Source organism: Poecile atricapillus, chromosome 4, assembly GCF_030490865.1.
Source record: "Poecile atricapillus isolate bPoeAtr1 chromosome 4, bPoeAtr1.hap1, whole genome shotgun sequence".
NCBI classification, from domain to species: domain Eukaryota; kingdom Metazoa; phylum Chordata; class Aves; order Passeriformes; family Paridae; genus Poecile; species Poecile atricapillus.
In genome coordinates this window covers 76,608,615-76,628,324 of record NC_081252.1, presented here as the reverse complement: position 1 = coordinate 76,628,324, position 19,710 = coordinate 76,608,615, and the positions used below count along the sequence as shown (strand labels likewise).

Genomic DNA, 19,710 nt, shown 5'->3' with positions numbered 1-19,710 from the left:
ATTTGGGGTCTGGGGGAGTTTTGGGGGGGCTTGGGGGGGCTTTTAGGGGAGATTTGGGGTCTGGGGGTCTTTTGGGGGTGTCTTTTGGGTCTGGGGGGGTCCCTGGGGGTTTTTATCCCCTCTGGGGGGGCAGATTTGGGGGTCTCGGGGTCGTTTCACCCCCCCACACCCCCCCACAAATGCCCCCTCCCCATTTCCAGCCTCGGGGGGGTCTCTGTCCCTGTCGGGGCTCCTGGAGACCCTCGAGCCCCTGGAGCTGGGGGGGGGGGTCCCGGCCCAGCCCGGGGGTCTCCCCCACCCCCCCCGGGAGGAATTGGGGAGGGGTCTGCGCCCCCCCCGACCCCCCCGCGGCGCTCGGACAGCCTGGAGGAGCTGCTGGGGCAGGTGGGAAATGTGGGGAGGGGGCTTGGGGGGGGGTTCAGAGACCCCTCCCCACATTCCCACCCCCCTCAGCAGCAGAATGGGGAGGGGTCTCCTCCCCCAGTGCCCCCCCCAGAGCCCCCCAAGGAGGTTTTGAGGTTTTTTCCTCCCCCGACGCTGCCACCCCCGTGGAGGGGTTTGAGGAGCTGCTGCCGGACCCCGCCCACAGGGTGGGATTTGGGGGGGATTTGGGGGGGATTTCGGGGGTCCTGGGGGGATTTGGGGGGTCCTGGGGGGGCCCTGGGGGGTCTTGAGGGGGCTTGGGGGAGATTTGGGGGGTCTTGGGGTGGTTTTGGGGGTTCTTGGGGTTGGTTTGGGGGTTTTTGGGGTGGTTTTTGGGGTTTTTGGGGTGCTCAGAGTGACCCCCAGACCCGTTTCCCCCTCCCCAGTGGCCGTTCAAGCCGGATCCGTTCCAGCAGCGCGCGGCTGTGCCTGGAGCGCGGTCACTGCTGCTGGTGGCCGCTCACACCTCGGCCGGCAAAACCGCGCTGGCCGAGTACGCCATGGGGCTGGCCCAGCGCCACATGACACGGTGAGACCCCAAAATGGGGCTGGGGGACCCCAAAATGGGGCTGGGGACCCCAAAATGGGGCTGGGGGTCCCAAAATTGGGCTGAGGGTCCCAAAATTGGGCTGGGGGTCCCTAAAACTGCCCCAGGGACCCCAAAACCGTTGAGGGGACCCCAAAACCCCCGCAGTTTTTTTGGGGTGACCCCCCCGTGTCCCCCCAGGTCCATCTACACCTCCCCCATCAAGGCTTTGTCCAAGCAGAAGTTTGGGGATTTCCGCGACACCTTCGGGGACGTGGGGCTGCTGACGGGGGACGTGCGGCTGCGCCCCGAGGCGGCGTGGCTGGTGATGAGCACCGAGATCCTCAGCTGGGGAGGGGTCCTGGGGGGTCCTGGGGGGGCTTTGGGGGGTCCTGAGGGGTCCTGGGGAGGGGTTCAGGACCCCCCCCAGCCCCATTTGCTCCCCACCAGGTCGATGCTGTCCAACGGCTCCGACGCCATCCGGGACCTGGAGTGGGTGATCTTCGACGAGGTTCACTGCGTCAACGACGATGAGGTGGGGCTGGGGGCTCTGGGGGGGCTCTGGGGGGGCTTTGGGGGGCTTTGGAGGGGTCCTGGGGGGGCTTTGGGGGGGCTCTGGGGAGCCCTGGGGGGGTCCTGAAGTAATTTAGGAGGGGTCTGGGGTGGTTTAGGGGAGCTCTGAGGGGTCCTGGGAGGGTTTAGGGGTGGTCTGGGGGGTCCTGGGGGGCTCTGGGGGGTTTTGAGGGGTCCTGAGGGGCTCTGAGGGGGTCCTGGGGGGGTTTGGGGGGTCCTGGGGGTGTTTAGGGGAGTTCTGGGGGGTCCTGGGGGGGTTTTGGGGAGCTCTGGAGGGTCCTGGGGGGGTTTTGGGGTGGTCTGGGGGGTTTTGGGGGGTTCTGGAGTGGTTTAGGGGATCTCTGGGGGTTCCTGGGGGTGTTTTGGGGTCCCCCTGACCCCCCCGTGCCCCCCAGAGGGGTGTGGTGTGGGAGGAGGTGCTGGGGGGTTCCTGAGGGGTTCCTGGGTGGGTTTTTGGGGGTTTTGGGGGTTCCTGGGGGTGTTTTGGGGTGTTTTGGGGGTTCCTGAGGGGGTTCTGGGGGGTTTTGGGGGTTCCTGGGTGGGTTTTGGGGGGTTTTGGGGGTTCCTGAGGGGGTTCTGGGGGGTTTTGAGGGTTCCTGGGGGTGTTTTTTGGGTGTTTTGGGGTCCCCCTGACCCCCCCGTGCCCCCCAGAGGGGTGTGGTGGGGGAGGAGGTGCTGATCCTGCTGCCCGAGCACGTGAAGCTGGTGCTGCTCAGCGCCACCGTCCCCAACGCCCTCGAGTTCGCCCAGTGGGTCGGGTACGGCCTGGGGGGGCTTTTGGGAGGTCCTGGGGGGGCTTTGGGGGGTCCTGAGGGGTCCTGGGGGGGCTTTGGGGAATCCCTGGGGGGTTTGGGGGGTCCTCAGGGGGTTTGAGGGGGTCTTGGAGGAGTTTGGGGTGTCCTGAGAGGGCTTTGGGGGGTTCTCGGGGGATTTTGGGGGGTCCTCAGGGGGTTTGGGGGCTTCTCAGGGGGGTTTGGGGATCCTGGGGGGGTTTGGGGGGGGTCCTGAGGATCTTCGGGGGTCTCTGAGAGGGACATGGGGGGGATCTGGGGGCTTTGGGGGATCTTGGAGGGGCTTTAGTGATCTCTGAGGGGTTTATGGGGGTTCTCAGGGGGGTTTGGGGGGTCCTGGGGGGTTTTGGGGGTCCCTGGGGTCTCTGGGGGTCCCTGGGGAGGTTTTGGGGGGTCCCAGGGGTGGTTTGGGGGTCCCTGGGGGTCTCTCAGGGTGTCTCTCACCCCGTCAGTCGCACCAAGCGTCGCTGTGTCCGTGTTCTGAGCACCCCGCGCCGCCCGGTGCCGCTGGAGCATTTCCTGTTCACCGGGAACAGCGCCCGGAACCGGCACCAGCTGTTCCAGCTGCTGGGCCCAGGGGGGGCCTTCAGCACCCAGGGGTGAGACCCCCAAAACCTGACCCAAATCTGACCTGAAACTGCCTGAATCTGACCCAAATCCTGCCTAAATGTGACCCAAAACCTGACACAAACCTGACCTGAAACTGACCCAAAATCTGACCCCAAAACCTGACCCAAATCTGAGCTGAAACTGCCTAAATCTGACCCAAAATCTGACCTGAAACCTGACACAAACCTGACCTGAAACTGACCCAAAATCTGACCCCAAAACCTGATGCAGATCTGATCTGAAACTGCCTAAATCTGACCCAAATCTGACCCAAAACCTGCCCAATTCTGACCCAAATCTGACCCAAACCTGACCCTGAACTGACCCCAAATCCTGCCCCAAAACCTGACCCAAATCTGCCCCAAAATCTCTGCCTAAATCTGACCCAAACCTGACACAAACCTGACCCCAAACCTGACCCCAAACCTAACCCAAATCAGACCCAAAACCTGACCCAAAACCTGCCCAATTCTGACCCAAACCTGACCCAAACCTGACCCAAAACCTGCCCAATTCTGACCCAAATCTGATCCAAACCTGACCCAAAACCTGACCCAAATCTAACTCAAAATCTGACCCAAAACCTGCCCTGAACCTGCCCCAAAACCTGCCCCAAAAACCTGCCCCAAAACCTGCTCCAAACTCTGACCCAAACCTGCCCCAAAACCTGCTCCAAACTCTGACCCAAACCTGACCCCAAACCTGACCCCAAACCTGACCCAAACCTGACCCAAAACCTGACCCAAATCAGACCCAAACCTGACCCAAACCTGACCCAAAGCTGACCCAAAATCTGACCCAAACCTGACCCAAACCTGACCCAAATCAGACCCAAACCTGACCCAAATCAGACCCAAACCTGACCCAAACCTGACCCAAATCAGACCCAAACCTGACCCAAATCAGACCCAAAACCTGACCCAAACCTGACCCAAACCTGACCCAAAGCTGACCCAAACCTGACCCAAATCAGACCCAAAACCTGACCCAAACCTGACCCAAAACCTGACCCAAACCTGACCCAAACCTGACCCAAACCTGACCCAAAACCTGACCCAAATCTGACTCAAATCTGACCCAAATCTGACCCAAACCTGACCCAAATCAGACCCAAACCTGACCCAATTCTGCCCCAATTCTGCCCCAATTCTGACCCAATTCTGCCCCAATTCTGCCCCAATTCTGCCCCAATTCTGCCCCAAACCTGCCCCAACTCTGCCCCTCCCCTGTCCCAGGTACTACGCGGCGGTGGAGGCCAAGAAGGAGCAGAGCAGCAAACACGCGCAGAGCTTCGGGGCACGGCAGCCCACCATGGGAGCCCCCAACCCTGGGCAGGTACTGGGGGTCCCAGGGGGTCCCAGTGACCCCAAACCCCCAACCCTGGGCAGGTACTGGGGGTCCCAGGGGGTCCCAGTGACCCCAAACCCCCAACCCTGGATGGGTACTGGGGGTCCCATGGGGCTGGGGGCAGTTTGGGGGTCCCAAGGGGCAGTTTGGGGGTCCCACTGACCCTGTTCTCTCCCCCCAGGAGTGTGGGGTGTGGCTGTCCCTCCTGCAGACCCTCCGTGGGGCTGGGGGCTGTTTGTGGGTCCCATGGGGCAGTTTGGGGGTCCCATGGGGCAGTTTGGGGGTCCCCCTGACCCTTCTCTCCCCCCAGGAGCGTGGTGTCTGGCTGTCCCTCCTGCAGACCCTCCGTGAGCGGGAGCTGCTCCCGGCCGTCACCTTCACCTTCTCCCGTGGCCGCTGCGAGGAGCAGGCGGCCGCCCTGGGCTCCCTGGAGCTGCAGAGCGGCGCCGAGCGCGCCCAGGTCCGGCACTTCCTGACGCGCTGCCTGGCCCGGCTGCGCGGCTCCGACCGGCGCCTGCCACAGGTGGGGTCCCCGTGAGGATGAGGAGGGAGATTCTGGGGCGTGGGAGGGTGATTTTGGGGTGTGGGAGGGCAATTTTGGGGTGTGAGGGGAACAAGGAGGGCGATTTTGGGGTGTGGGAGGGTGATTTTGGGGTGTGGGACAGCAATTTTGGGGTGTGGGAGGGTGATTTTGGGGTGTGGGAACGGCGATTTTGGGGTGTGGGAACGGCGATTTTGGGGTGTGGGAGGGCGATTTTGGGGTGTGGGAACGGTGATTTTGGGGTGTGGGACAGTGATTTTGGGGTGTGGGAACAATGATTTTGGGGTGTGGGAGGGCGATTTTGGGGTGTGAGGGGAACAAGGAGGGCGATTTTGAGGTGTGGGAAGGTGATTTTGGGGTGTGGGAGGGCGATTTTGGGGTGTAAGAGGGCAATTTTGGGGTGTGAGGGGACGGGGAGGGTGATTTTGGGTTGTGAGGGACGGGGATTTTGGGGCGTGAGGGACGGGGATTTTGGGGTGTGAGGGGATGGGGAGGGTGATTTTGGGTGATTTTAGGGTCCCACAAGGACAGGGAGGGCGATTTTGGGGTCCCACAGGGACGGGGAGGGCAATTTTGGGGCGTGAGGGACGGGGATTTTGGGGTGTGAGGGGACGGGGAGGGTGATTTTGGGGTGTGAGGGACGGGGATTTTGGGGTGTGAGGGACAGGGATTTTGGGGCGTGAGGGACGGGGATTTTGGGGTGTGAGGGACGGGGATTTTGGGGTGTGAGGGGATGGGGAGGGCAATTTTGGGGTGTGAGGGACGGGGATTTTGGGGCGTGAGGGACGGGGATTTTGGGGCGTGAGGGACGGGGATTTTGGGGCGTGAGGGGATGGGGAGGGCGATTTTGGGTGATTTTAGGGTCCCACGGGGACGGGGAGGGCGATTTTGGGGTGTGAGGTGTAAAGAGGGAAGGGTTTGTACCTCGAGGAGGGGATCCAGCGCGTTCCTCCCCGCAGGTGCTGCAGCTGTCGGAGCTGCTGCAGCGCGGCATCGGCGTCCACCACGGCGGGGTCCTGCCGCTGCTCAAGGAGGTGGTGGAGATGCTCTTCAGCCAGGGGCTGGTGAAGGTGAGCGGGGAAAAACGGCACAGCCGGCTGTGGGGCACGGGGATCCCACCCCATGGCTGCCCCACGCCTGGCCCAGGTGCTGTTTGCCACCGAGACCTTCGCCATGGGGGTGAACATGCCGGCGAGGACCGTCGTCTTCGACTCCATCCGCAAACACGACGGGAATGGCTTCCGGGATCTCCTGCCCGGTGAGGGGCTGGATGTGGGGCTGGGGGGAGAGCGGGTGGGAACGTGAGGGGGAAATGGGGGAAAGCAGAGAGGGAAAATGGGAGAAAGCTGAGGGGAAAATGGGAGAAAGCTGAGAGGGGAAATGGGAGAAAGCTGAGAGGAAAAATGGGAGAAAGCTGAGGGGAAATGTGAGGGGAAAATGGGAGAAAGCTGAGGGGAAAATGGGAGAAAGCGGAGAGGGAAAATGGGAGAAAGCGGGTTGAGAAAATGTAGAAATAGGGAAGGAAAGAGTGAGGAGAAATGGGAGAAAAGATGGGGAGAAATGGAGGGAGGAGAGGTGCAGTCGTGAGGGGAAACGTGAGGGGAGAAAATGGGCGGGAAAACGTGAGGGGAGAAAAGAGCGGGAAAACGTGAGGGGAGAAAAAGAGCGGGAAAATGTGAGGGGAAAATGGGGGAAAATGTGAGGGGAGAAAAGGGGGAAACGGGGAGAAAATGGGGGGAAAATGTGAGGGGAGAACAGAGCGGGAATCCTGAGGGGAGAAAAGAGCAGAAACGTGAGGGGAAACGGGCAGGAAGCGGAGAGGGAAAATGGGAGAAAGCTGAGGGGAAAATGGGAGAAAGCTGAGGGGAAAATGGGGGAAAGCTGAGAGGGGAAATGGGAGAAAGCTGAGGGGAAAATGGGGGAAAGCTGAGAGGGGAAATGGGGGAAAGCTGAGGGGAAAATGGGAGAAAGCTGAGGGGAAAATGGGAGAAAGCTGAGAGGGAAAATGGGAGAAAGCTGAGGGGAAATGGGGGAAAGCTGAGAGGGGAAATGGGAGAAAGCAGAGGGGAAAATGGGGGAAAGCTGAGGGGAAAATGGGAGAAAGCTGAGGGGAAAATGGGAGAAAGCTGAGAGGGAAATGGGAGAAAGCTGAGGGGGGAAATGGGGGAAAGCTGAGAGGGAAAATGGGAGAAAGCTGAGGGGAAAATGGGAGAAAGCGGAGAGGGAAAATGGGAGAAAGCTGAGGGGAAATGGGAGAAAGCTGAGGGGAAAATGGGAGAAAGCGGAGAGGGAAAATGGGAGAAAGCGGAGAGGGAAAATGGGAGAATGCTGAGGGGAAAATGGGAGAAAGCTGAGAGGGGAAATGGGAGAAAGCTGAGAGGAAAAATGGGAGAAAGCTGAGGGGAAATGTGAGGGGAAAATGGGAGAAAGCGGAGAGGGAAAATGGGAGAAAGCTGAGGGGAAAATGGGAGAAAGCTGAGGGGAAATGTGAGGGGAAAATGGGAGAAAGCGGAGAGGGAAAATGGGAGAAAGCGGGTTGAGAAAATGTAGAAATAGGGAAGGAAAGAGTGAGGAGAAATGGGAGAAAAGATGGGGAGAAATGGAGGGAGGAGAGGTGCAGTCGTGAGGGGAAACGTGAGGGGAGAAAATGGGCGGGAAAACGTGAGGGGAGAAAAGAGCGGGAAAACGTGAGGGGAGAAAAAGAGCGGGAAAATGTGAGGGGAAAATGGGGGAAAATGTGAGGGGAGAAAAGGGGGAAACGGGGAGAAAATGGGGGGAAAATGTGAGGGGAGAACAGAGCGGGAATCCTGAGGGGAGAAAAGAGCAGAAACATGAGGGGAAACGGGCAGGAAGCGGAGAGGGAAAATGGGAGAAAGCTGAGGGGAAAATGGGAGAAAGCGGAGAGGGAAAATGGGAGAAAGCTGAGGGGAAAATGGGGGAAAGCTGAGGGGAAAATGGGGGAAAGCTGAGAGGGGAAATGGGAGAAAGCTGAGGGGAAAATGGGGGAAAGCTGAGAGGGAAAATGGGAGAAAGCTGAGGGGAAATGGGGGAAAGCTGAGAGGGGAAATGGGAGAAAGCAGAGGGGAAAATGGGGGAAAGCTGAGGGGAAAATGGGAGAAAGCTGAGGGGAAAATGGGAGAAAGCTGAGAGGGAAATGGGAGAAAGCTGAGGGGGGAAATGGGGGAAAGCTGAGAGGGAAAATGGGAGAAAGCTGAGGGGAAAATGGGAGAAAGCGGAGAGGGAAAATGGGAGAAAGCTGAGGGGAAATGGGAGAAAGCTGAGGGGAAAATGGGAGAAAGCGGAGAGGGAAAATGGGAGAAAGCGGAGAGGGAAAATGGGAGAATGCTGAGAGGGGAAATGGGAGAAAGCTGAGGGGAAAATGGGAGAAAGCTGAGAGGGGAAATGGGAGAAAGCGGGGAGGGAAAATGGGAGAAAGCGGAGAGGGAAAATGGGAGAAAGCGGAGAGGGAAAATGGGAGAAAGCTGAGGGAAAATGGGAGAAAGCTGAGGGGAAAATGGGAGAAAGTGGAGGGAGAAAATGGGAGAAAGCTGAGGGGAAAATGGGAGAAAGCGGAGAGGGAAAATGGGAGAAAGCTGAGGGGAAAATGGGGGAAAGCTGAGGGAAAATGGGAGAAAGCTGAGGGGAAAGTGGGAGAAAGCTGAGGGGAAAATGGGAGAAAGCTGAGAGGGAAAATGGGAGAAAGTGGAGAGGGAAAATGGGAGAAAGCTGAGAGGGAAAATGGGAGAAAGCTGGGGGGAAAATGGGAGAAAGCTGAGGGGAAAATGGGGGAAAGCTGAGGGGAAAATGGGAGAAAGCTGAGGGGAAAATGGGAGAAAGCTGAGGGGAAAATGGGAGAAAGCGGGGAGGGGAAATGGGAGAAAGCGGAGAGGGAAAATGGGAGAAAGTGGAGAGGGAAAATGGGAGAAAGCTGAGAGGGAAAATGCGGGAAAAGGCAATTGGGAAAATGTAGAAATAGGGGAGGAAAGAGTGAGGAGAAATGGGAGGAAAGAGGAGAAATGGAGGGAGGAGAGTTGCAATCGTGAGGGAAAACGTGAGGGGAGAAAAGAGCGGGAAAACATGAGGGGAGAAAAGAGTGAGAAACGTGAGAGGAAAAGAGAGGGAAAACGAGAGGGTAAAAAGGCAGAAAATCTGAGGGAGAAAGAGCAGCAAACATGAGGGGAAAGCATCGGGAAAAGCGACGGGAAAGGTGTGGGGAAAAAAGAGCAGAAACGTGAGGGAAAAAGAAACACGAGCAGGAGAGGGCAGGAAATGTGAGGGTGGAAAGAGTGGGAAACGTGAGGGGAAAATGGGGGAAAACGTGAGGGGAGAAAATGGGGAAACGGGGAGAAAATGGGGGAAAACGTGAGGGGAGAAAAGAGCGGGAATCCTGAGGGGAGAAAAGAGCGGGAATCCTGAGGGGAGAAAAGAGCGGGAAAACGTGAGGGGAGAAAAGAGAGGGAAAACGTGAGGGGAGAAAAGAGCGGGAAAACGTGAGGGGAGAAAAGAGCGGGAATCCTGAGGGGAGAAAAGAGCGGGAAAACGTGAGGGGAAAAATGGTGGGAAATGAGAGAGCAAAAAGGCGGAAAATCTTAGGGAGAAAGAGCAGCAAACACGAGGGGAAAGCAGGGGGAAAAGCGACGGGAAAGGTGAGGGGAGGAAGGGCAGGAGCCGTGAGGGGAAGAGCGGGAGGATCCGTGAGGAGAAGACGCCGGCGGCTCTGCGTCCCCACAGGCGAGTACACGCAGATGTTGGGGCGCGCCGGCCGCCGCGGGCTGGACACCACCGGCACCGTCATCATCCTCTGCAAGGGAGCCGTGCCCGAGCTGTCGGATCTGCACCGCATGATGCTGGTCAGTGCCTGACGTGTGTCCCCGCGGTGTCACTGCCATGTTCCCAGTGTGTCCCCACAGTGTCACCGCCATGTTCCCACCGTGTCACCGTCGTGTCACTGCCATGTTCTCACTGTGTTCCCCTCGTGTTCCCCCCGTGTCCCCACAGTGTCACCGCCATGTTCCCCCCGTGTTCCCGCCGTTTCACTGCTGTGTCCCCGCCGTGTCACCACTGTGTCACTGCTGTGTCCCCACAGTGTCACTGCCATGTTCCCACCATGTCCCCCGATGGCTTCGGCTCCCAACGGTCGCTCCCCAGCGCTGGGTCCAGAGCGGCCCGAGGAGGGGATGCTCTGTGTGCCGGAACGGTGAGAGGTGCGGGCGGGTCGGGGGGAGTTTATCCACCGAGTATATACCTGGAAGTATAATGATGATCAAAATAGATATTAAAAAATATTGAAGATAAACGGGCTGCTTGGTTTTTATTTAGTTAGAGGCAGGGTTTTTAAATAAATAAGAAAAAAATAAATAAAATATTTCAAGAATGAATATGTAAAGGTATAGAGAAATATATATATATATATGTAGGCATAAAAATAAGTAAAAATAAGTAATAGAAATATATGCATATATATTGATTTATAATCTATAATATGATTTCTGTATGTATAGATGGTAATATGATATATTTTAGGATATGTTATGTGTTATGTATATCAACAAGGTATATAAATATGATAAAAAATATATATTAAAAGATTTTTAAATACCGTTTAAGATAAAGGGACTGTTTGGTTTTTATTAGGTTTGCTTCGGGGCTTTTAAATAAATACTACAAAAATAAAAACATAGAAATGTATATTAAATATATCAAGATATAGAGATATGTGCAACCAGAAAAGTAAAGAAATAGAAGTAATGCAAATATATACAAACAGGTTTATGTTTAATCTATATATCTACATTATATTTATTTAATAGATGTATTATATATATAATAAATATATATATAATTAAAATGTATATAATATATTTAATATATAATAATATATGTATACATGTTAAAATAATATATTTTGATACTTTATATATTGTGTGTTATATATAAATGAATATAGTATATAAATTTAAACACATGTTGTGGAAATAGATGTTAATTTTTTTTTTTTTTATTATTTTCATTGTTTTGGTAAGTTTCTCAGAGGCAATCCTCCCATTGCAGCTGCTGACAGCACTGAAAACCTGTGTGCTTCGTGGTGTCCATCGCCCAGCTGGCAACGATTCCCTGGTGTTTGGTGCATTAAGTCACACCCAGCTGTGTGGGATGGCAGGTGAGCACATTGCCCGAGCCTTTTAGCTTTTCTGGCTCACACACAACTTCCTTTCCTTTTTTATATGGAAATCAGGGAAGAGGGTAGTGTATATTAGTATATTAGCATTTCTAGCAGATTTTTAACTGCCACTGATGCCCGTTCATCTTTGCAGTGTGGGTTTTCATGCTGACAAATCCTCTGCTTTGCCTTCTGCTCAGAGTCAGGTGGGCCCTTTATTGAACAGATTTATCTGCTACAAGGCTACGCAGAAGGATGGAAAGGAGGAACACAGGGGGAAAAAAAAATAGATGAAAGGCCATGCATTGATCACCTGATGTACTCCAGAGACAAACATGGCTATTACAGGTAAAATGGAGCAGCCCTTCTGGCCTTTTCAGTTGTATTCAGAGAGACGTTTGCCTGCTGTGAATATCTGGGTGCTTGGAGTTCACTCTGATTTTAACAAGCCCATCAATAATAAAACATTGTATTGATAGAGCAAGATCTCGTTCTGTAAAGTTGTTGCTCCACAGAAAAGCAGCATAAAGAAGCTAGCTGGATTATTTGTATGATATGTAGCTTTTTTAGGATGTTTTGTTCTTTATATGGTGTTCATTTCAAATACAAGCGTGTGAACTTTGTGTTCCCTTTTAGGGGCTGGTTCTGGGGTAACAAGGAAACACAAGGCCTAAACACCTCTGGCTTGTCTGTCCAAGGATCTGCCTCAATTGTGGCTCCCATCCTTCTGAAGAACTCTTCAGCACAGTGAGTTACCTTCTATAACTATTTATTGTTGTATTGTTGTTGTGAGACCTCATTGCTGGGTGAGAAGACCAGGGGAAATTAAAGGCTGTATGCCACTGTTACTTCCCTGAATTCTTGTACTCTGTTAAAATCAAAACACAAGGGATTTACACTGTAAGAAACACTTAAATGTAAGTTAAGGTAAAGGTCACAGTGCTAAAACCTAAGAGCAGATAGCCTTGAGCTCCTTTATATTCCTACTCCTGCCTCCAGGGTATCATCAGCTATCCCCTAGATCTTGCAGTGGAAGAGATGCTGAACCATCAGCTGTTCCATATTCTACACCACGTGTCTTTTTACCATGCTCCTCTGAGAAGCATCTCTCCCTTCTCTGTTTCTTTGCAGACAAGAAGGGAGAAATTTGGATTGCCTTTGTTCTTTTGCCTGTTCATAAAAAGGCCGCTTGTGGCTGTGTGCAGTGGCAACTGCATCACAGAATCTTAGAGGTGATTATTCGCAGGTTAAGGAAATAATTCCCTTTTTTGTCACTGCTGCGCTGAATTTCATAGGCGTGTGTGTGGCTCGATGCCTAAGATATTTAAAGCAGGTTTTATTCTTACAGGGGTTTTGCACACTAAAGTGTGCGCCCAGGTTTTGTTTCCAGAAGTGAGGTGTAGCGCTGGGTGTTTCATTTGGTGTGTTACTTGTTCTGTTGTGTCAATAACTGCAGTGTCCTCCCTGTGCCTGTGTATTGCAGGGGCAGTCGAGTGCTGGTTATAAAGGTGGTGATAATTAGGAATAAGCTGTTTAAGCTTGGATAAATGTTTAGAAATCATTGCTTTGATATTGCTGTGTAAAACACCGCTCGCTCGCGGTGGGAGAATTCTCCAGGGTCAAGCTGTTCAGGTATGTGCAGTTTATTATATGGGTAAAGAGAGGGGAGAGCTGTGTCCGCCACCAGCCTCGGCGTCCGCGTGGTCCGGGGGAGGAGGGAGAGAACGGGGAGAGCAGGAGAGGAGAGGATGGAAAAGGGGAAGGAGGGAGTAAGAGCAACAGAGGGAGAGCGGGGGAAACCAGGGAGGGATAAGAGGGGGGAGACAAGAGAGGGGTAAGAGGGGAAAACCCAAGAGGGTAAGAGTAAGAGAGGGAAAGAGTGGAAGAGGTAAGAGAGGGGGAGAGGGGAGCTGAGAGAGGAGTAAAGGGGTACGAGAGAAGAGCCGAGAGGTACGAGAGAGGTTGAGGTAAGAGAGAAAAGCTAAGAGAGAGGTTAAGAGAGGTTTAAGAGAGAAAAGCTAAGAGAGCGAAGTTCTTGTTACAATCCAATCTATCTTTTTCTATAGTGAATATTCTAATTCCCAGTAACCAATCACTACGAGATACACCCACTAAAGATTTTACATACAGTGTTGCATTTGAGGTTCTACAAGCTTTACCAGTTCTTCCCTTGCTTCTTGACCTTTGGGCTTTCTGTCAGGAGAAGGACATTGTTTTATCAGCAGGATTCTCCTTTAGCTGGCTAGGCTATTGTTCTTTGGTCATATAGTAACCAGTACTCTGTATCTTATGACTCAAAGCAGGCTTCCGTTTCTACTTCGATTCTAGCCTTCTTTTTTCAGAATCTTCTGCCAAACCATCACATTCATGAGGTTTCCCTGTTTCACCCTCCCCAACAGGCAGAAAGTTGTGCTGCGCTCTGATAATTCCATACTCAACCTGTTCCTCATTTCTTAAAGGTTCACTTCAGCCTTGAATCAGCAGGTCCCTAGGTTTGGTTTTTTAGGATGCCATTCCCGTTAGATTTTCCCCTGTGAAGACCTGAGTATGTCCAGTTTGACCTCCAGGATAATGAAGGGAGAGGAGCTCCCGTTGATTCAAGAGTGAAGCAAGGCGTCCATTCTTGGCCTGGGGCTGTTTCAAATGGGGAGGGATCAGTGTCCTGACTTCTCTCTCTCAGAGGCAGGGTTCCTGGACGAGGTGACCCAGGACAGCTTCGTGCTGGGCCCGGGCTACGACCGCCCCTAGCAGCTGGAGCCCGCGGTGAGGGAGCCCAAGAGCATCCAGCTGTACCAGCACCTCAGCCTCAAGAGCTGCATCTGGACCTTCGACGCTTATTACGACATGACCGAGTTAATTGATGTCTGTGGGGGCTCTGTCACCGCTGACTTCCAGGTGAGAGGCCCATCCAGAGCTCTCCAGGTATCCCAGATCTCTCTCAGTTCTCAGGCACAGCTCTGCGTTGCGTGGAGCTGCTGCTCTGCCCTGCACAGGTGGAGCGTGGCTTTTCCCCCCCTCTAACCTGGAAGAAAACAGCGCTGTGTGCATTTCTTTCATTTATTTTCCATTTCATTCGTTTTCCATTTATTTTATTCTCTAAATCTTCAGAGTGCCAGGAAAATACCGGGTTTTTTTAATGTAGGGCCATACTGGAAATACAAAACGTTCTCAGCTGGGCTCTCTTTTATAATTTTGGCTGTGTTCTCGGCCAATAGAAATGAGCAGAGGACAGAGCAGAGGCAGCTCAGTCCATGCTCCACAACATGGGATATTTTAGCTCATTCCGTAATTAAGAGACCAAAAGCCAAAAATGTTCCTCTAGAAACGAATGGCTTTCCCTGTTTGGGGTATCTCACTGTCCTCTCCTGGCTGCATTATCCATCTGCAGACCACTCCGTCTCGCCCAAGCTCTTCCATTAAATTCCCAGCCCACATTGCTTGGACCAGCATCATCTCTCTTAATTCCTGCCAGCCTGGAACTTGTTCATGAAGTTTCCTTTTATAGCTCCAATTGTTTGCACAAACCCAGAGGAGCCGCTTGGCCGGAGAAACTGCCCAGTGGAGCATGTGGAGCCTGGCCCCAGCCAGGCTGGAACATCTCCCCGAATTCTCCAGGGCGTACAAAGTACAGCTGCACTCTGCAGATAATAAATGGAGAGCTCTGGGAGGCCTGAGCAAGCAGAATTGCTCATTTTTAATTCACAGCCTTGGAAATCAGGGGGGTTTTGAGGTGAAATTGTGCCCAGAGTTCCTTTGTCCGGTGGTCCCAGGGAGCCTTAGCGCTGCCCCTGGATTACAATGCAGGTTTGTCTGAGGTGCCTGCACGTAAAGAACGTCCAGAGTCACCTCTGACTTCACTGGAAGGTGCATAACCCCCTTTTTGGGGTTTTATTGCCAGGTAAGGGACTCTGCCCAGTCCTTCCTGACAGTCCACGTCCCTCTCTCCGTGTCCTACATCTGTGTGACGGCACCGAGGGGCTGGGCTTCCCTGGAGCACCGCACCGAGATGGAGTTCTCCTTCTTCTACGACACCGTTCTCTGGAGGACAGGTGAGCCTGAGGCACTCCAAGGGCTATGGAAGAAGTGCTTCCTTCATGTTTTCCCCTTAGTTCCTGCACTGCCCCCAGAGTCCTGAGGGAGCGGGGAACTCGGAATATTGCCTTCCTCTGTGCTTGCGGGGGGCTTAGGCAGCCGATGGCTGGCAGATGGAGCGTGCAGCTGGCTCACTGGAGGGTGATCCCAACTGAACCCTGCCTTGTGGAGGTGTCCCAAACGCTTCTGGGGCTGGCAGAGCCCAGCAGAGGAGAGCGAAGGTGCTGTGTGGGCTCCCAGTGGCGCTGTCCTTGCAGGGATCCAGACGGACAGCGTGCTCTCGGCCCGCCTGCAGATAATCCCCATCTACATCCGCGAGGACGGACGGCTGGTCAGCGAGTTCAGGACGCAGGCCAAGTTCAGAGGTGAGGGCAGTGATCCTGGCAGGGACACAGAGCAGGGTCACACAGAGCTCTGCTCTGACGGCACAGGCAGCGGAACGAGTCCCTGTCCCTGCCGGGAGCCCCTCTGCCCCTGCGAGGTGGGGCCTCTCCGCGCTCTGCCTCCCGTCACCTCCTTGTCCTCCCCCAGCGCTGTTTGTCATGGAGCACCACAGCCTGCCAGAGGTCAGGTCCTCTTTGAGAACTCCAGAGCACCTGGGAGGCATCGAATTTGACCTGCAGCTGCTGTGGAGTGCTCAGACTTTTGATTCTCCCTGCCAGCTCTGGAGAGCAACCAGCTCCTACAACAGGTGAGGGCTGGGGGTGCAGTCCCCTCCAGCAGCTTCCCCCACAGCGCCACGTTCTCCCTGGCACCCCTCCAGCAGCCACGCCAGCAATAGCACGGAATGCTCAGGAGCTTGGTTAGAGCTGGAGCACTGCTGTACTGAGAGAAAAATCAGCTCAGCCTCTTGGAAAGGAATTTTTCCAGCGGTGAAGCCTGTGGATAGACTGATCCCAGAGTCACACTTGTCCCTCGGGGACTGCCGGATGACATTGCTGGGGCAAGGGAGAGGTGCTGCCCTGGGTGAAGAGCTTTGAGCTCTGCTTGGTGGCTGCAGGGTCTCCTGTCTGTTCCCAGGAAGGATTACTCTGGAGAATACACCATGTTCCTGATCCCCTGCACGGTGCAGCCCACGCAGCCGTGGGCAGAGCCTGGAGCCAAGCCCCTGCCCTGCACGGCTCACGCTCCCGAGCGGTAAGAGGGCAGGAGGGCAGGCTCGGCCCCTTTGGGGTGCACACCTGTCCAGACCTCATCTCCCCTTTGTTTCCTTCCTTGTCCCAATTGCAGGTTTTTGATCCTGATCACCTTCCAGCAGACAAGCCGCCCAGTTCCAGTTGTTTACTCCCAGAACGCAAGAGTTTCAGATCTGTAACGACGAGAAGGTTTTTCTAATGGACCCCACCAAATCGGAAAGGTCTCTGGCAGAAATGGATTACAAGGGGGCTTTTTCCAAGGGTAGGATTTACCTCTCCTCTTCTGCTTGTGCCCAGCGTTTCTGCTTTCACAGCTTCCATTCCCTGGAGAGGAAAGGGCAAAACCCACAGGTAGCTTTGCCTCTTCTACAGCAATCATTGACATCTTACAGCCCTGTGAAAGAGCAGCGTGCTCTGGCACCGCGTTTTGTCACTCCCACCCACCGAGCCCTTCCCAAACAACCCAAACCCTTCTGAACACGGACACTTGGCTCTAGCAGCGTTTTCCTGCTTGGGAAATTTCACCTGCCCCTCTTTGTCCCGACCTCCCCAGGGCACCCGGAACAAAACCTGCTCTGGCACCCGGAACAAAACCTCAACGCCGCTTACAAGCTGCAGCTGGAGAAGGTCAACCTGTGCACAGGCAGGGATGGCTACGTGCCCTTCCTCGACCCCACGGGTACCGTCTACAACGAGGGGCCCCGGTACGGCTGCATCCAGCCCAACAAGTACCTGAAACACCGATTCCTCCTCCTGGTGAGTGCTCTGCTCCTGCTTCTTCCCGTTTGGGATTTGCTCTGGCAACCCGCAGGTGGTGGCTGCAAAGGGATAAGGGAGCCCGTGGGGGATGTTTTGTGCTGCTGCTGCTGCTGCTGCTGCTGCTGCAAGCTGTGAACACCAGATCAGTTTTTCCCCACCCTTGGAGTGTGTTCCTGAATCGGTGCCCACGTGTAGGTGTGGAGATGGGGCATTCGGACTAGATCCCTGACACAGGTGTTTGGTGGGGCTCTGGCTTCCAGCCTCCCTTGGGAAAGCAGACAGCATCCCTCACGACACTTCTCTGACTTTCCAGGACCAAAACCAGCCAGAAGTGAGGGATAAGTATTTCCCCGATGTGCCTTTTGACGCCCACTTTGCTTCCCAGCTGTCGGAGTTCCACTCGGTGAGCAGCATGCCCGGAGCTGATGGATTTACTCTCAAGGTGGACGCTCTCTACAAGGTATGTAGTACCCAGTGCTTTTGGTAGCCCAAAATGGACTTCTCTGTCCAGGACCTCCCAAACACTTGGTGAATTGTAGACTCTGGGCCTTCAGAATTCACCTCTGATACAAGAAATGAAGATTAGGATGTTAGTCCCGTAATTTCATTTTTTTTTTTCCCTGAGGCACTCATGAGAAAGCTCTTTAAAAACACATTATTCGTGTTCCTGAAGGAATTAATGCCATCGCAAAGGCAGGACACCTCACGGGGTGGTCCGTGCTCCCGAGGAGCTCCCCTTGAACACCCGAGGTGGAGCTGCCCCGAAGGCGGCGGGCGGCCGCTGCTGCACCGTCAGGAACCTTCATCCACCGAGGGACGCGGCGGCCTCTGCCAGGGCCAGGGCAGGAAAGTGAAGCAGGTGCACATGGAAGTCAAAGTCCACGGCAATTTGCACGACGGCACGGAAGTTTCATGGAGCACACGCATTGGGAAAAGCTTTTTATAAACTGTAAAATAAAGATAATCCAAAACTGAAAAGCCACCTGGGTATTTTTTTAGTCTGGTGAGGAGGGGCAGCTGTCAATTGCCCCTGCTCCCGTCTTAGCGGCTGCACCGCTGCCCTCCCTCCGTGCTGCTCCAGCTCTCCCAGGCTTAAGTGGGCAGGGTGGGGAAGCCAGCTCCCACCGCTGGCATGTGGGAGCTCTGAGCCAGCCGAGGAGCAGCCGGGTTCCTCTTCCTGTCCTCCGGAAGAGAGTAAAGCTAAAATCACCCGCTGTGATCGGGGTGTCCCTTCTTGCACCGCCCCGCCGGTCCCCCTCATTCCCCTGGGGTGCGGCGGGCCGGAGCCCCACGGAGCTGCTGGGCCGGGGCAGGGAAGGACGGAGACGAGGGCGCCCAGCGCGGCTCGGGCCCCGCCGCGGCCTCGGGGCTGGCGGAGCGGGGGGGACCGGGCCGGGAGCGCTCCGGGGCTGCGGGACCGGCCCTGCCCAGGCCGGGGCGCCGCGTCCGCACCGGGACCCGCAGCGCTCCCGCAGCCGGAACCGCCCTCCCGCGGCGATCCCGGTACCGATCCCGGTACCGATCCCGATCCACCCCACGGGGGAGAGGCGGCACCGCCCGGGACCCCAGGGCGGACACCGGCAGGACCCGAACCCCCCATCCCAGCTCCGGTTGCGGGCTCCGTCACCCGCTTTCGGTCAGCCCCGTCCCGGCATCGCGGCAGGAGGGGGAGTCGAGTCCCGGCGAGGGAGTGCCCCGTCCCCAGCCTTGTCTCAGCCCCAATCCGGCCATGCTCCGCCACCCCCGAGACCCGCCACCCGGGGCCGGCCGGGGGAGAGGCGGCACCGCTCCGCCGGCGGACACCGGCAGGACTCTGCCCCGCTGCAGACCCCGTCCCGAGCCGCGGCCCCGCCGGGGTCGGGGCCCGCTGGTCGGGCCGGGGCTCGACCAGCGCCGAGCGAGAGTCGCGGGCCAGCGGCACGGGGGGCGGGGCCGCATGAGGAGCGGGGCCACGGGGCACAGCCCGACCGCACCTGGGAACTGCCGGGGGTCCCGGGCGGCGCCGCCTGTCCCCCATCGGGCGGATCGAGGCGGCACCGGGCCCGGGATCGGTCTCGGGATCGGTCTCGGGCCCGGGATGGGTCTCGGGTCCGGGATGGGTCTCGGGTCCGGGATCGGTCTCGGGATCGGTTCCGGGCCCGGGATGGCGGCGGCGGTTCCCGTTGCGGACTCGGCCCCCCCCCGCCCGGCCCCGGGACCGCGGCACGAAGGGGGCGAGGCCAGGGAGAGGGGGGCCCGGCACAGGTGTGAGGGGCGGGGGCACGGAGCGCGTGCGCAGCTCGGGACAGCAGAGCGCGTGCGCGGCGCGGGGCCGCCTCAGGTGTGCGGGACGGGGCCGGCACAGGTGTGAGGGGCTCCAGAGCGGCTGCGCGGGGCGGGACCGAGGGCATTTAAACCCCGGAAGGGCGGCGGCCGCCATTTTCTCCAGTACCGGGTGGAGGCGGCTGCGACCGCTCCGGTGAGGCGCTTCTCTCTCTTCTCCGCTTTTATCTCTCTTTTCTGCTTTTATCTCTCCTTTCTCTGCTTTTCTCTCCTGTTTCTCTCTCCCGTCTCCTTCTCTCCCCTCTCTGCTCTTGTCCCCCGTCTCCCCCTCACACCGCCCGCTCCCTCTCTCCCCTCACCTCCCCGCCCGCCCCCTCCTCCCCAACCTGACCCCCGCCTCTGTTCCTCCTCTGTCTCTTCCTCCCGCTCCCTCCTCACCCGGCCCAACCTGGCTCTGCCCTCCGTTCTCCTTCTGTCACCGCTCCCTTCCC

The 19,710-nt window shown here is 56.1% G+C and overlaps 2 protein-coding genes across 8 annotated transcripts; both read left to right on the top strand.

The window, feature by feature from the left end:
* Positions 1-324: 324 nt before the first annotated feature.
* On the top strand, positions 325-13,718 carry LOC131579232 (superkiller complex protein 2-like; the record flags this gene model as incomplete). Its single annotated transcript, XM_058838866.1, has 14 exons — positions 325-384; positions 423-590; positions 810-952; positions 1,151-1,294; positions 1,397-1,484; positions 2,174-2,280; positions 2,766-2,912; positions 4,158-4,257; positions 4,580-4,792; positions 5,770-5,880; positions 5,957-6,068; positions 9,542-9,660; positions 9,897-10,014; positions 13,651-13,718. Coding segments are annotated over 14 exons (1,698 nt in total), but the record flags the coding sequence as incomplete, so codon positions are not given.
* LOC131578728 (extracellular matrix organizing protein FRAS1-like) lies at positions 9,955-16,478 on the top strand. Of its 7 annotated transcripts, none has more exons than XM_058837820.1 (10): positions 9,955-10,014; positions 10,862-10,970; positions 11,171-11,318; positions 11,607-12,602; positions 13,651-13,865; positions 14,869-15,019; positions 15,320-15,427; positions 15,594-15,753; positions 16,083-16,199; positions 16,293-16,478. In XM_058837820.1, exons 5-10 carry the CDS (start codon positions 13,815-13,817, stop codon positions 16,375-16,377), a joined length of 672 nt encoding a protein of 223 aa, XP_058693803.1. In that variant the 5' UTR covers positions 9,955-10,014; positions 10,862-10,970; positions 11,171-11,318; positions 11,607-12,602; positions 13,651-13,814; the 3' UTR covers positions 16,378-16,478. The 7 variants fall into 7 exon arrangements, with proteins under 7 accessions (XP_058693803.1, XP_058693804.1, XP_058693806.1 ...); XM_058837821.1 differs by having other exon boundaries at positions 9,958-10,014; positions 10,834-10,970; XM_058837819.1 differs by lacking the exons at positions 9,955-10,014; positions 10,862-10,970 and having other exon boundaries at positions 10,977-11,318; positions 11,607-11,717; positions 12,454-12,602.
* The last annotated feature ends 3,232 nt before the right edge of the window (positions 16,479-19,710 follow it).

Excerpts from the sequence above, each read along its gene's own strand:
- LOC131578728 (XM_058837820.1), top strand. The coding sequence starts at position 13,815 with ATGACCGAGTTAATTGATGTCTGTGGGGGCTCTGTCACCGCTGACTTC. Across the intron at positions 15,020-15,319 it reads CACCGTTCTCTGGAGGACAG|GGATCCAGACGGACAGCGTG; the intron begins GTGAGCCTGAGG and ends CTGTCCTTGCAG. Across the intron at positions 16,200-16,292 it reads ACGGCTCACGCTCCCGAGCG|GTTTTTGATCCTGATCACCT; the intron begins GTAAGAGGGCAG and ends TCCCAATTGCAG.